Source organism: Hemitrygon akajei, chromosome 7 (genome assembly GCF_048418815.1).
Source record: "Hemitrygon akajei chromosome 7, sHemAka1.3, whole genome shotgun sequence".
In the NCBI taxonomy this organism is placed as follows: Eukaryota; Metazoa; Chordata; class Chondrichthyes; order Myliobatiformes; family Dasyatidae; genus Hemitrygon; species Hemitrygon akajei.
In genome coordinates this window covers 68,251,568-68,268,114 of record NC_133130.1, presented here as the reverse complement: position 1 = coordinate 68,268,114, position 16,547 = coordinate 68,251,568, and the positions used below count along the sequence as shown (strand labels likewise).

At 38.8% G+C, this 16,547-nt stretch overlaps 1 protein-coding gene across 7 annotated transcripts in view; it reads right to left on the bottom strand.

Annotated features, from left to right (window-relative positions):
• Positions 1-16,547, bottom strand: part of ipcef1 (interaction protein for cytohesin exchange factors 1) — a 100,689-nt gene that overhangs the window by 17,864 nt on the left and 66,278 nt on the right. For all 7 annotated transcript variants that reach the window (XM_073051112.1, XM_073051108.1, XM_073051107.1 and 4 more), the window contains one exon: positions 14,298-14,664. In XM_073051112.1, the coding sequence (XP_072907213.1) occupies positions 14,298-14,664 (367 nt within the window). The remainder of the gene's footprint in view (positions 1-14,297; positions 14,665-16,547) is intronic.

The following is a 16,547-nucleotide window of genomic DNA, read 5'->3' as shown; positions in this document are numbered from 1 at the left end:
AGTATGTACAACATCCCATGAAAATAGCATGAAGCATTGAACTTAGTAAGATTACAATTGGATACATTCAATGTTTGGTCTAAGTGGCAGTCACAATTTAAAATGGGAGTCAAATCCTAAAATAAATTCTGACTTCATAGTAGGACACGGGAGCTGACTTACAAAACAAAAATTATATACATTTATCAGATAATCTTGAAAACAGCCTAATTAGATGTTGTTTCTCAAGTCTGACAAACAGTGAAAAAGTTGTTCAAAAAGTTTGGTAGCTGCAGTTAGAATACTGCCTCTACCTAGACATTAGGGAGCTATCTGAAAGGATTGCAATTAACAGGAAATTTTAGCAGGTCTTTTACATATTCCACTTCAGCTTCTTTGGCTGCAGAACATACTTCATGGTGTGAATAAACGAAGTGCCCAAAAATCAAGCTATCATGCAAACTGCTACGTTCAATACAAACATCTCTATGGAATCTGAAGAAAAAATGTCTGCATTTCCTACAAATGTATGCAGGAAATCAATAGAACTGCAAATAGCACTCCACTAAAGCCGATAAACATCTCTTATTAAGCAACACACACAAATTGCTGGTGGAACGCAGTAGGCCAGGCAGCATCTATAGGAAGAAGTCCAGTCGACGTTTCGGGCCGAGACCCTTCGTCGGGACTTCTATAGGAAGAAGTACAGTCCCAGTACTACAGCCATATATCCTTCCTTGGAACGTGTCTCCGCCACCAATTTACTCTAGTTGGCTTTAGGATTCGTTTTTGAGCTTCTCAGTTTGGATCCCTTTTGCCAATCAGCTTTCCAGCTCTTAGCTTTATCCCTTCCCCTCCTGTCTTCTCCTATCATTTCGGATTTCCCCCTCCCCCTCCCACTTTCATATCTCTTACTATCTTTTCTTTCAGTTAGTCCTGATGAAGGGTCTCGGCCTGAAATGTCGACTGTACTTCTTCCTATAGATACTGCCTGTCCTGCTGCGTTCCACCAGCATTTTGTGTGTGTTGCTTGAATTTCCAGCATCTGCAGATTTCCTCGTGTTTGCGCTTTTAAAAACATCTCTTATTGTCCAATAAAACAAACATGTTTAAAGGAAAATATGATGTAAACTGGGCTCATTATTCAGCTCACAAATTCCTGTAATTGGAATAAATGTCAATTTCCTTTATTTGCAAACACTTAAAATTAGAAGCAGCTTCCAGACGGTGGTAGAAAACACATGGCCACACAATCCAATTTATGCCTGATGCGTTCTTCAAGGCTGAATTGAGTTTAGTCCTGCAGAATTTCCTTGGTTACCTGGGTAGGCTTCACTAGCATGAAGTCCAAGTTCTGATCACCTATGACCATTGCTCCCAGCTAAGGGCTGACACTTTGGTATAATCAAGGTGTCAAGAATAATCGGCCTGCTGAAAATGACTTCAGCTGTGAACCTTGCCACAGTGCATGTAGTGCGAGGATTGCTAACATTAATTCTAGTGCAATTTAAGTGAACTGAAGGATTCCTGCCTCTTCCAGGCAAAATAGATCATTACTCATATTATGACCTGTTTGATATGAATATCAGTAAACTGTTCTATTACTATTGGTTGCTTACAAGAATCTTCGTGGATTCTAGCAGTAGTCCATTGTAATTATCTTACATGTTTCAAATACGCTAAGCAAAAGTCACATCTCTGATTAAATACAGTAAACCTAAATAATATTTTCTATAAGAATTACATCTGATTTCTGTTCTTGAAACTTTGGGTCTTCTCCAGCCTTTACTCTCGGCTGCTCTGTGTAGTAAGTTGTGTCTTCACTTTGGACTGATGGTTCTCTCCGTACCTCCGAGATTTTATTTATATTTTTATATTTCCATATGACATGGAAAGAGGTCCATCCTTATGCATGCCATATCCGCTTTATCTGATATTTGAAGTTGCTGACTGCCGCACGCATGCATAAAACTTGTTTTAGTTCCTTTTAGTCTGAAAGCCAGCCACTGAATTTAACCAACTTCCTGCCAGTGCTGCCACATGCAGCAGAATTTGTTTTTACTCTCATATACATCAAAACAATACAAATCTTTCTTGCAGACAAATGAGTGGATTTTAAGCTATCAAAACAAATGCATTGGGGTTGGGTGGGGTATAAAGTGCTTTTAAGTCTCAAAGTTGTACTTGTCTTGTACCTGGCCCATCTCCAGTTTTGAGCTTTACAATCTCACAGCTTGTAACTACTTGGTCCATTGATTCCATTCTGTCTCCTAGTGAATCAGATCTCTCAGTTCCAGTCCTCTCATCCTTGATCTTGACAAACTCTCTCTCAATTGGCTGTCTGCTTCTCTTCAGGCTTTGTCTTATTTTTGTTTATACTGAGTTCCAGATCCAATCTATTCTCTCAGTAAAGAAGCATTTCCTTACACTCCCTTGAATCTCTTCACAAAAATGTTACAAGTGTGTCCGTAGTATTTGAACTATTATCTAATGGCAATAACTTCCCTTCATTTATCCTACTTAGGGTCACTCAGGATATTGTGCATACAGTGGCGTGCAAAAGTTTGGGCACCCCGGTCAAAATTTCGGTTACTGTGAATAGCTAAGCAAGTAAAAGATGACCTGATTTCCAAAAGGCATAAAGTTAAAGATGACACATTTCTTTAATATTTTAAGTAAGATTACTTTTTTATTTTCACCTTTCACAGTTTCAAAATAATAAAAAAGGAAAAGGGCCCGAAGCAAAAGTTTGGGCACCCTGCATGGACAGTACTTAGTAACAACCCCTTTGGCAAGTATCACAGCTTGTAAACACTTTCTGTAGCCAGCTAAGAGTCTTTCAATTCTTGTTTGGGGGATTTTCGCACATCCTCCCCTGCAAAAGGCTTCTAGTTCTGTGAGATTCTTGGGCTGTCTTGCATGCACTGCTCTTTTGAGATCCATCCACAGATTTTCGATGATATCTAGGTAGGGGGACTGTGAGGGCCATGGCAAAACCTTCAGCTTGCGCCTCTTGAGGTAGTCCATTGTGGATTTTGAGGTGTGTTTAGGATCATTATCCTGCAGTAGAAACCATCCTTTTTTCACCTTCAGCTTTTTTACAGAAGGTGTGATGTTTGCTTCCAGAATTTGCGGTATTTAATTGAATTCATTCTTCCCTCTACCAGTGAAATGTTCCCCATGCCACTGGCTGCAACACAAGCCCAAAGTATGATCGATCCACCCCCGTGCTTAACAGTTGGAGAGATGTTCTTTTCATGAAATTCTGCACTCTTTTCCCTCCAATCATACCTTTGCACATTGCGGCCAAAATGTTCTATTTTAACTTCATCAGTCCACAAGACTTGTTTCCAAAGTGCATCAGGCTTGTTCAGATGTTTCTTTGCAAACTTCTGATGCTGAATTTTGTGGTGAGAACGCAGGAAAAGTTTTCTTCTGTTGACTCTTCCATGAAGATCATATTTGTGCAGGTGTTGCTGCAGAGTAGAACAGTGCACCACTCCAGAGTCTGCTAAATCTTCCTGAAGGTCTTTTGCAGTCAAACGGGGATTTTGATTTGCTTTTCTAGCAATCCTACGAGCAGTTCTTTTGGAACGTTTTCTTGATCTTCCAGACCTCAACTTGACCTTAACCGTTCCTGTTAACTGCCAGTTCTTAATTACATTACGAACTGAGGAAACAGCTACCTGAAAACACTTTGCTATCTTCTTATAGCCTTCTCATGCTTTGTGGGCATCATTTATTTTATATTCAGAGTGCTAGGCAGCTGCTTAGAGGAGCCCATGGCTGCTGATTGTTGGGACAAGGTTTCTTCTTCTTCTTCTTCTTCATCGCCTTCTTCTATTTCCGGCAGTTTAGACGCATCTAGGCGTATTACTGCCCTCTGCAGGATGTACAATTAATTACAGAACTTCAAAAAACTCTAATTCTCAAATATAAACTAGTCGCATGTAGAAACAGAATAATAAACTTTTCAATCAGATGGCCAAACAAAGATTTAATAGAAAAACAAAATACATTGGGACAAGTTTTGAGGAGTCAGGGTATTTATAAAGCTTTGAAATGTGCATCACCTGGCCTTTCCTAATGATGACTGTGAACAAGCCATAGCCCGAGCAAGCTAATTAAGGTCTGAGACCTTGGTAAAAGTTATCTGAGAGCTCAAATCTCTTGGGGTGCCCAAACGTTTGCATGGCGCTCCTTTCCTTTTTTTCCACTCTGAAGTTGTACAAAACAAAAATAATACACTAATCTGGCTTAAAATGTTGAAAAGAAAGTTTCATCTTTAACTTTATGACTTTTGGAGATCAGCTCATCTTCTACTCACTTAACTATTCACAGTAATGGAAATTTTGTCCAGGGGTGCCCAAACATTTGCATGCCACTGTATCCTTTAATTCTCCTCTCAAATTCCTTTATTTTCCTATGAAAACATGCCCAAACAAAAAGGTGAGTAGCTTTGCAACACATAAAGCTAACCATGTTTGTATTCAAGATTTTTAAAACAATGTATTAATATGGATTTTATATTTTTGTGTAATTTTAAAATCATAGACATGGATAATGCAGTTCCTTTTATCTCTGAGAGAGGGAAAGACATAATTGATATTGTACTTGATTTTCTTTTCAGAAACAGCCAAATTTAATTGGGAAATGAAACTGATCAAGAAGATCTGTTTTCTCTTTACTATAAATTGTTTGCTCATGTTGGGAGTTCCTTATAGGCATCATAGAAGTATACTAATGAATTAGCATTAAAGCAGCAGTATGCCTAACATTGTCAAAAGGTAAATGCATTCTTATTATAAATCTTGCCACTGATCAAATTACTGAGACTTGCCAACAATAATGTTGACTGTGCAAAGCTGATAAAATGAAGGCAATAACGTTACCCCATTGACAAGATGGCAGATTGATGTAGCATCTTAAATATAAGAAAATCTTAAAATACTTTACAGGAATCAATGCAAAAGTATGAAATGGTGTGAAAATCTGAGGAATTTGGGCAAATTTTGGAGAGAAAGGTGATTTCTGAAAATGTTTTAAAAGTGAGGAGAAGTGGAAGTATGAGAACTGAAAGCTCTGTTACTACTACTGGGAGGAAGAGAGAGACAAATACACACACAAGGCTGATGTCAGGAGATCTAAGGTTGTGGACTAAGATCTGAGGGTTTTGGATGAGCTGAGGTTGTCACGTATCTGAAGAAGGGAATGACAATTTTCACTCCCTATACATTCATGATTGCGTGGTCGGATTCTGTTCAACTCCATCTTCAATTTCACAGATGATATCACCATAGTGTGTTATATCAGCAATAATGATTCTTTGGAGTAACAGAAGGAGATAGAGAGCCCGGAAACATGGTGTCATTGCAACAATCTTCCCCTCACTGCCAGCAATGCATTGAATTCAGGAAGGGGGTCGATGCATCTGCTCATCTCTACATCAAAGATGCTGAAGTGGAGAAGGCTGAGACCTTCAAGTTCCTAGGAGTGAACGTAACAGTCCAACCATTGTGACAACATGGTCAAGAAAGCTCACCAATACTTCTACTTGCTAAGGAAGCTAAAAAAAAAATCTAGCATGCCTCCATTGACCCATACAAATTTTTATCAATGCACCACAGAAAGTATCTTGGCTTGGTAAGGCAACTGGCTCATGACAATAAGAAACTGCAGAGGATTTTGGAAGCAAAATTGAGGGTGGTAAAATTTCTGAAGGGTTGAGTGAGGGGATAGTAAATAAGTGTGAAGATGGTAAAAGCAACGATAAAAGCTTCAGTAGAACTAGGACGAGATAGGAATAAGGGTGGACAATACCACATGGAAGAAGGAAGTAATTTTGGTGATGATTAAATCATATTTGTTATCAACTCTGGGTCAAGGCTACAAGTACTTTATTCCCTCTGGCTTGGAATGAGCAAACTATTAAGATGGAAACAGAAGCAATGGCAAGGAAAGGAGTTTATGATGGAACATAAAGTGAGTTTCAGGCATCCTGATGTTTGGTTGTAGAAGATTTATAACATGCATTTTGATACCTTCCAGGCAATGCAAGGGCACAAAGTTGATCATGGAATTGTTGGAAATGGCGGAATTGATTGTGAATTTCAGGAATGAGAAATCGAGGGAACACACCAGTCCTCAATGAAGGATCAGACATAGAAAGAGTGAACAGTTTCAAATTCCTGGGTGTCAATACATCTGAGGAACTATCCTGGGCCCAACATACTGATACAATTATAAAGAAGGCACAGCAGTGCCTATATTTCATTAGGAGTTTGTGAAGGTTTAGCAACTTGCCAAAGACAGATGTACCTTGGAAGGCACTGTAACTGGTTGCATCTATCTGGTATGGAGGGGCCACTGCACAGGATTGAAATATGCTGCAGAAACTTGTAAACTGAGCCAATCCCATCATGGGCACTAGCCTCTCCAGCACTGAACGATGCCTCAAAAAGGTGGCATCAATATTGGGGGCCCCCATCACTTAGGACATGCCCACTTCTCATTGATACCATTGCGGAGGAGATACAGGAGCCTGAGGACAGGGTCTTAGGAACAGTTACTTCCCCTCTACCAACAGATTTCTGAAAGGACTATGAACACTCCATCAGTATTATTTTCCCTCTCCTTTTGCACTATTACTTAATTTATGTTTTAACATATACTTATTGTAATTTATGGCTTTTATTATTGTGTATTGTAATGTACTGCCAAACAACAATGTTCACAAATTATGCCAATGATATTAAACTGGATTCTGATTCTGAAAGGTGAGACTGGGTATAATGGACATATACATGTTAGCTAATGTTTTATCTGTACTCATCACTGAGAGGCAGCTTAAAAATGTTGACAAAAACAGGCATAAATAGACCATTAATTAACCAACCAGTGGCAGAATGAGGTGGAACAAGGAGCCATAGCTACACTAGTGTATCCAGACATTTGGGAGCTACTGGAAGACAATAGCACATACACCAATCCTGAAGGCATGTGGCCATTCCTGTAAATAACTGCAGAAAGAATGATGTCAGGGATAATGTAAACTTGAACATGGTCATTACTGAGGGTCAGTTGTTAAATAGAATGAACTAGCCTATGCTTGGACATAGAAAGGAGGCTCGTGGTTGGAGATGGAGAGAAGGTACAGTAGCATATGTGGAATACTGGAAAGAGTAAGTGGAGAGCAATTCACTGGGTAGGGTTTAAAAAGAAATAAGGCTTCCGAGTGTAGATTGTTTATTGGTCAGGTCAGTGAAGAGCACTGGCTAGCTCTTCTTCCACATAATGTGTGGGACAATGCTGACAGGGTGAGACAAGAAATTGCTTCATTTCTTGCCTCAATGCCAGCACCAAAGTACAGTCCTACACAAGAGACCCTGTCTAGAAAAATAGTGGTTTGGATTGGAATCTGAATCCACAAACCTAAAATTAGGAAGCAATAGTGCCACTAATAAAGCCCAATTAACACATCCAGAGTGCAAGATGGATTTTATGGAAGAGGGTGGCTTAGAAAGGTTAAGGGAAATAAGAGGGAATTTGCAGAGTGAAGGGGTTCAGGAGGTAAGAGCGTCCAAAGAAAATCCAGGGGAAGTGGAAGTGTTGGCTGGATTTCAGATGGTGACAAGGAGGTGTATAGAGGTGAGATACATCAGCTGGTTGAGTGGTGTCAAAACAGCAACCTTGCATTCATCATCAGTCAGACCAAGGAATTGATTGTGGACATCAGGAAAGGGCAATCAAGGGAACACCCACCAGTTCTCATCCAGGGATTAGCCATGGAAAGGGTGAGCAGTTTCTAGTTCCTGGGAGTCAACATCTCTGAAGATCTATCCTCATATTGATGTAATTACAAACAAGGCATGATGGCAGCTCTATATAATTTGGACTTTAAGAAAATTTAGTACATCACCCAAGACTCTCGCAAATTTCCACAGATGTACCGTGGAGAGCATTCTAACCGGTTGCATCACTGTCTGGTATGGAGGGGTCACTGCACAGGATTGAAAAATTCTACAATAATTGCAACCTGAGTCAGTTCCATCATGGGCACTAGCCTTCCCAACATCGAGGACACCTTCAAAAGACGATGCCTCAAAAAGGCAGCATCCATCACTGTAGACCCCATCACCCAGGACATACCTTCTCATTGCTACCATCAAGGAGGAGGTTACAGGAACCTGAGACACACAGTCAATGTTTCAGGAACAGCTTCTTCACTTCTGTCATCAGATTTCTGAATGGAAAAATTAACCCATGAACATGACCTCACTATTTCCCCCTCTCTTCTTGCACTACTTACCTAATTGAGTTTTATCTTTTATACTTCTTGTTGTAATTTATTGTTTTAATATTATGAATTGCAATGTACTGGTGCTGCAAAACAATGAATTTCATGACATATGCCAGTGATATTAAACCTGATTCTGAGAGTGGAGGAGGAGGTGAAAGCTGTGTCCTCAAATCCAGGAGCTCTTTTCTTTGGGGTTTGGAAGGGTGGCTGGAGAAGCAAAAAGCTGGGGAGGCACTAAAATGATTTTTATTTGATTGTAAAAGTTTCTGGTTGCAATGATAGTTGGCAAAGTTGTTTTGGGGGGGGGGGGTTGGGACGTGTATAGGGTTTTCTGTATCTGGCAGACATAATGGGATGGGAACTTGGGCTCACACAAAGAAATCCAGGAGAAATCCAGGGTAAGTGATTTATTGGTCAGAACCTAACATTATAATACTATGAATGATGTACTCCAATAAAAATTAAACTAATAACAGAAAATATTCATGAAACAATATTGCTGTAAAGTGAATTTTCTTCCACAGTTTAAAAAACTGCTCGATAGTTGTCTCCTGAAGGGTAGCCTTTTGGTAAGCATGTGAAATAAATCCGTTTTTAAAATGGATTTTTCTGCTCTTTCATTAAATCAAATTGAAATATAATGAACTAAGTCATTTAAAAAGTTTCAACTCCTAAGATCTCCAACTTCCTCATCAGATGGTCTGCAAACCGAGATAGTTCTTAAGGACTGATGAGAGTGGTTGTATTCTCAGGTTGAACGATAAATTCCATTTTCAGTTTGATTGAATTGAATTGACTTTATCACTTACATCCTTCATGTCCATGAGAAGTAAAAATCTTTACGTTATGTCTCCGTCTAAATGTGCAATTTATGATAATTTATAATAAGTAATATGTACAATAGGACAGTCAATATAGGAATACAGTTGTGTCAGTATAAATTAAACATGCTGATGGCCCGGTGGAAGAATCTGTCCCAGAGCCTGTCGGTCCTGGCTTTTACACTGCGGTACCGTTTCCCGGCTGGTAGCGGCTGGAACAGTTTGTGGTTGGGGATCCTTCAGGCCCTTTGGACACACCTGTCTCTGTAAATGTCCTGAGTAGTGGGAAGTTCACATCTACAGATGCGCTGGGCTGTCCACACCACTCTCTGCAGAGTCCTGCAATTGAGGGAAGTACAGTTCCCATACCGGGCAGTGATGCAGCCAGTCAGGATGCTCTCAATTGTGCCCCTGTAGAACGTTTGTACAGCTCAGAAATATTTAATAGCAAATCTTTATTGGGAGGACCTGTTTTGCCTAACTCTGAAGAAATCACATTGAAATAGTATCAGAGTGGATTAATTCACAGTGCATTCGGAAGAGGCATCATTTTCACTTCACTGATATATGAATGCTCTTCGTTCCATGCTGTAACTATAATTCACAATGTTTCAAATGTTGAGAGCCAACATTTTCACAGCTACACTCACTAAAAGGGGTAATCCAATGATCAGCGTTGAGAAAGTGTCCAAGAGTGTCTAGCAGACATGGATGAGAAAATGGGTCAGAATCACCAGGAGGAGGAGCTGACCAGCAAACATAATAATCAGTCTGAAAAAAAAAATGAAAGGAGAGAACAAAGTAATAGATTGGGACCAGTATCTCTTTACCAGTGGTGGAAGGAGTAAAACATTTTGTGATTAGAGCTCTTTTCGAAAGAAGAACTAATATTTATACTGTGTTTACCATTTCGATATTCAAAACTGCTTTACAGCCACAGAAATAATTTTGGAATGTGGTTGATGTTGTAATGCTGTAAAGAATTCACGCAAACGTTATTTTATATATGTGATGTATGCTATGAAGGCTTGTACCTAACTAATATTAACACTTCTGACTGTACTTCACACTGAGCTATCAGGAAGTACAGGATTCTTGTAAATGAGTAACTTCCTGGGGGGAGGGGGAAGGCTCATTGTTGTCATTCTGATTGTGATCTGGATTTCTGTCTGTTTATGGTATTCCACCGGAAGTTCAGCTTGTATAACAGACAGATTTATTGTCTGATTTGAGATGTGAAAAGTTAACTGGGGTCTCCCAGTGTTTGGAACGTGTGTTTGATTTAGACTTCTCAGTCGAATTCTATCATTCTTTGTGACTTTTGATATTATGTTGTCTTTTGGGAAGTATATATTCTTCTTGCACTTCATAGTGTCTCAGAACTTGTGTTGATAAAAAAAAGAGATTTTGCATAGTTTAAGAAAGAGAGGCTGAAAGCAAGGGAAAAGGGGAACAGAGAAGATTGTACTGATTGGATTGGACAGGACCAATTATGGTTTTGATGTGGAATGACTATATGATTACCATTGATCTTGACTCACTGGTGCCTCAACAGTCTACTTTGAAAAGATTAAAGAAGCAATCTTGCAACAAGGACCAAGTGCCCTTTCTGATTTAATTATTGCTACAAGCCCCCCATGACCTTCATATTTTGAGTAGTATGGGTGTGTCCTGCTCATCAGCTAATGACTGTGGCTAACATAATTCAGAATCACACAAAGGTGGCAGTATGGAAGGAGCCATGCAGCTGATGAAGCCTGTGTTGGCGCCATGCGAAAGAAATCTAGCTAGATCCATTTTCCTGCTCTCTCCCAAACAGATTTCCAATACTAGGTAGTTATCCAGTTCACTTTGGGATGTCATGGCTGAATTTCACCTCCTAGCAGTGAACTCCATATTCTGCTCATTGCTGCATAATAAAAATTTACCACATTCACTTTGTTTTTCAATCAGCCTTGTTCTATGCACTGTGTTTCTTGACACTTTCCCCACTGGATTAGGGTTTCTAGTCACCTGCTGCCCAGATGCTCTATGCTTTAAATTTCAGATCTCTCAACCTTCTTTTGTACTGAAGAGAACTATCCCAACTCCGCTGTATAACAAAAGGCTCCCATCTTCGATTGTTATGGGTAACAATCAGCTACTTTTACATTTCTCTTTGAGCACAATACTTCATTCATGAGAACCAGACACAATGTTTCAGGTATGTAGTAGAGAAGATATCTTAAGCAAGACCGAATAGAAAACAGTTGTTTACAATATCAGGATCCAACTCAAAAACACTACCAACAAAAACCAAACTAAATTTTAGGGAACAAATAATTTAGAGCATTTTGCAACCCTGGAAGAGCAAGAAGAACAAACATGATCAGACGATACATATTCCTGCTTGAAAAATAAGTATTTTAAACAAAGTTTTCAGTGCCAGATGTATGTGGCAAGTTCTTACTCAAAATATCCAATTAACTGAGGCTTATCAGTGCTAAGTTCATAAAACCTTTTCTCTACTGAAATCATATGAGAAACTTTTACAAGTAGTTCTATTCATAATTAAGTAGCTGGAGTCTTGTGTCATCAACATCCTTGATTCCACTTTCAATTCCTTACTAGTTAGTATAAGCAAGGGTACTTTTGTTATCAGAGTCGGTCACTTCATGAACAAGTTGCAGAAGTTCTCACTAACCATGAGTGATATTATCCTGTGTTCTGCATGCAATTAAATTATAAAACTCTCCACAAGTCATCTGCTTTTCTTTTGCACACAGAAGTTCTTCCCTCTCTAACCCAATCCTCTAGAAAGTTTCCCAAAAGTTTTATTCAATTCATTGATGTTGCATATATACACACACACACACACACACACACACACACACACACACACACACACACACACACACACACACACACACACACACATATATATATATAGATAGATAGGATAACACTCAGGGTTTCTGTGGTAGTTATAAAGAATAATATATTAGCTGTTCACCAATGTAGATCTTTAGTCATTACCTTCACTCACTTTGTTCATATTTGCTTAGTTATCATTTGTTTATACCCAGCTATCGAATGCACGGGCTTTATATTGTTGCTAATGCTTTTAGTTGAATAAGAAACTGCAGATGCTGGTGATACAAAACATTAACTCAGTTTCTTCCTTAACAGTGACCTCTCTCATTGACCTGAAATGTTAAATGTTTCTCTCCCCACAGATGCTATCCAAACTATGTGCTTCTAACATTTTCTGTCTTTGTTATTTCAATTAAGTAGGACTAGATCTTTCTTGTTTATTTTTTGGAAATTTGACCATTTTTACATTCTTCATGGCACAACTTCCACTATGTTTACTGTTGGTTTCCACAGAAGTTAGCTGACTTTGGTTTTATTTGCTACTCATAGTGAAACTCAGCTGACTCTTTGGTTTCCCTTCTTACCCAGCTCGGAGGCTAAACCTCCTACTAGATTCTGCCCTGCCTGGAGATCTGAACTTGTGTCTGCTTGGACAGTTCCTGAAAAAGCCTGCTTCTTAAGTAGGAAGTTAAATGTCCATGACATTTTCTGGAGACTCACTTTCCCCAGTGACTAGCAGCACTTAATGCCAGCCTGCACTGTTAAAGTGAGCTGATCCCTCAGAAGGCTTGGGGTGGGTAAGATGGATTGCGATGTCAGGCATGTGCTCAAGCTTGCACCCTGACCTCGGAGACACGGGAGGGAGTGAACTCCAGGGTTTAATAATGTCACGGCAAAGGCTTTGGAGAAGGAAGTACCAGGTAGAAGAACCTTGTTTCTTATGCACAAGGACCCAGATGTAGATGTCTCTTCAAATGATCAGAGGAATGCAGGAAATAGAATTGGATGCATCGCCTTACCCTTATGGAGAAGACATTGTTTTTCATTATTGGAGCAACTATTGCAAAGTTTGTAGCAGGCAATGGGGCTGAAATCATTGATGACAATTTCCTTTTAAGGAACTCTCCTCCCCACATCTTTGCTGAGTTATTGGTTAACCAGAGAGCAGGAGAACAGGGATGTGCATAAAAATTTCAATATGATCTCTTCTTGGGGCACAAGTCAAATAATTTTTAATACATCACTATTGGAAAGGCAACACAATTTCCTTGTCCCTCTAAGTAACTCCTATTTCTATGAAACACAAATAATAAAACATTTTTTAAAAATACATGCTGTTTGCTGCACACTTAGCAATATTCTTGGTCATGCCTACTCAGGGTTTTATCTACAAGTTCAGGGAGATACATCCAGATTCGAAACTGCTGCAGATTGTTATATATGATTAAATACAACTCATTCCCACCTTAACTAGAGAATGACAAAGCAAAGTCCTGCATTTTGATTTGAAAGGCAGTTGTGCAAATGCGTACAAGTTCTTGTCATACATAACTTATTTTGTGTTTAAGATTATGCAAAAACCAATCTCTAATATTTATTCATTAAAATTAATAAAATTCATTAACTTAGCCTTGACGTAGTTCAGACATTCCTCATAATAACTCCAATTAATTCTATGTGTTTTGTACAAACTCCTTAAAACTGCCATTGTGAAGATTGGCTTCTCAATAAATCAGCCTTAACCCAGCATTTCAGCACCATCTTCACATTCAGAATGAATCACATCGAAGTAACCAGCTTTGGTTTCCAGGTATTTTTAGTTAGTTTTAAATTTAAACGTAATTACTTACGGTATCTTTTTTGCAAACATTTTGTAAGCTATTTGTAAACTTTTCACACAATGAAATACCAAATGCCAAACTGACCATCATGTGCATTTTCTTCATGGCAATGGATAGGAGGGAGAACATGAAAGGAAAGGAGGCTGAGACACTCTGATTGGTTGCATACGTTTGCTAATGTGGATGAAAACACTCTTCCCAGACTTAATGTTTTGGTGGATTTAACTAACTGCAGATGATGTCACCATGAATAAATGTTCAGTGAGATACCACATGTACAGTATATACTGCAATGCTACAATCCATTCACATAGGGAAGACTTGGCCATGATGCCTCAATAATAATTAAGGTATTTCAGTATTCTTTGCTTTCTGATTCATTCATTAGGGTTTTCAAAGAGCAGCTGCTATCCATGCAATCTTACTTCCAACAGAAACTTAGACGTTCAAAAGCAAATAGAGGAAAGATCTTTGGAACTAAATTGAACTAATAGATAGTCTTACCTTTCTCACAAGTGTTTAAAACATCTGAGTGTCCTGAATTTTCAGTACCTTCTCCAGCAACAACAGACTGTGTTATGACTGCAGTCATATTCTCATCTGATGCAGAAGAAATCCTATCCAGCTCATCTTTAGCATTTTCACATGTCACTTGCTGTGGTGATCCTGCACTGTTTTGTACCTCAGACGTTAAGGACTGTCTTTCGATATCACTATGTGATGAATGAGCAATGTCAGGCCAGGATTGACTTCCCTGCGAGGAAGATTGCGACAGCGAAGCTGCCAATGTGGATGTGGATGACGCCCTGCTTACTGAACAAAACGAAAGTGATGTTTCGCTGGATGTGAATGGAGATTGAAGTGAAGGTTCCTGTGGAATTGGAAAATTCAGGACAAATACAAGTTTATTCTAAATCATGCATATTATCTGCATTATAAAAGGCATTTAATCTATGGCCGTATATATTCCTGCAATATCATATCATAATGCTCAAAACTTTTTAACATAAACTAAATCTGGGCAAAAGTTTGGTCAACAAGTTACTACCAAACAGGGTAGAAGGAGAAGGATGATTCAGGGCAGTAGGTGAAGTTCTCTCCTTTGACTGAATGCCTGGGATATTTTTCATCTAGTGGAACCACAGAAATGAAATTTTAAAATCTTAGTTGAAGGCAATAATGTCCAGTTTATAATAGTGCACCTACAGTACACACTCAAGTCTAGGAGTGGAACTTGCATCACGAAGATAGCACTGCTGAGTTACTTTTCAACTTTGCTCTATTAATACAGTGACTATCTATTCATTAACATCACAAGCCAGTTCTGTACATTTATTATTTGTTTTTTTTAATCAGTTAACATGTTTGTTCTCTTCTTGCAAGGTATGGTGTTGCTGCTCCAGAAAGAGCTCCTTTCATTTCTTTCAGTGAATAGTTATCCTATATCCTAATGGTTTTGTTCTTTATGGCTTTCTACTATGTTGTAGACATTATCATTTCATCTAACCTCATGGTTAGCTCTATATCTTCCTCCACTTCTAAACTGCATTCAAGCTTTGTATAAAAAGCTCATGTAGTGAAAGACAATATCTTTCAATATTTGCAAAATGCTATAATGAAGAATATGGCTAATTTCATATGTACAGTATTACACATATGTATACAAGCACACAACTTGGAGCAGGAGTAGGCCTCTCTGATCCGTAGGTCTGCTCCACTTATCCACCTGCAAACTAAACTCTGAATCCTGTCTACTGATGGTACACTTTCACCCTCTTATCCAGAACCTATCTACCTCTGCCTAAAATAATTCAAAGACTATCTACCCCAAAGTAGATAGGAAGCAGAGTTTAAAAGATCATAATCCTCGGAAATAAAAGAGAATCTGCCTTAAAAAGGGGGGAGAGGGGAACTCTTATTGATAAACAGTGAACCCTGGTTCTTGATTGGCTTCCAAGAGGAAAAATCCTCACCCTTTCCTTCTTGTCAAGGCCCCTCAGGATCTTGGGTACCAGCCTAACCTGTCCAATATTTCCCCACAAGACAATTTGCTTGTTCTATGTATGAGTCTAGTAAACCTTCTCTTTTCTTGCATAAGGAGACCAATATTATACTTTGCTTGCATTTCTGTATCAGATGATAGAAAAAGGATGTGTCTGACATGTGAAGTATTATGTTACTACCAGGTTTAAATGGCTTCCTTCTATTTCACTTCTTTAGTGTCCTTCATTGTTGTCGTGGCGTCCACTGTAATTTTCCCTTGTTCCTCAGAAACGTCCTTTGCACTCACCTTCTTAGCTTCTCATCTCGAAAGCTGAAATTTAAGCCTGCATAATCTCTCACTCAGAGCCTTTTTTATGACCCTTGATGTCAGAGTATTAACTTTCTCAATCTGTCAATCTTATAGTCAAATACCACGATATCACCAAATCATGAAATCTTGATAACCTGGTTTTAACTTTACATTTTATAACTTAGATTAAGCTATAACTGGCCAAAAGAAAATTTGTTGCACAGTGATGGCAGATCAACACAATTTTAAAAACTTGGGCATGTTCTTCATTAGAATGGCTGAATAATTTACAGTACATATTCAAAACGGTTGATTAAGATTCTTTCTTGCCTTTTCCTTCACTAAAATACAGACGTTTTACATGTTCAAATTGAAAAATAGAAGCAAAACACTTTAGGACTTCAGATAGGTTGGACAAATAGTGACAAACCCGATGTGGACTCATTTTGATCAAAGTTGCA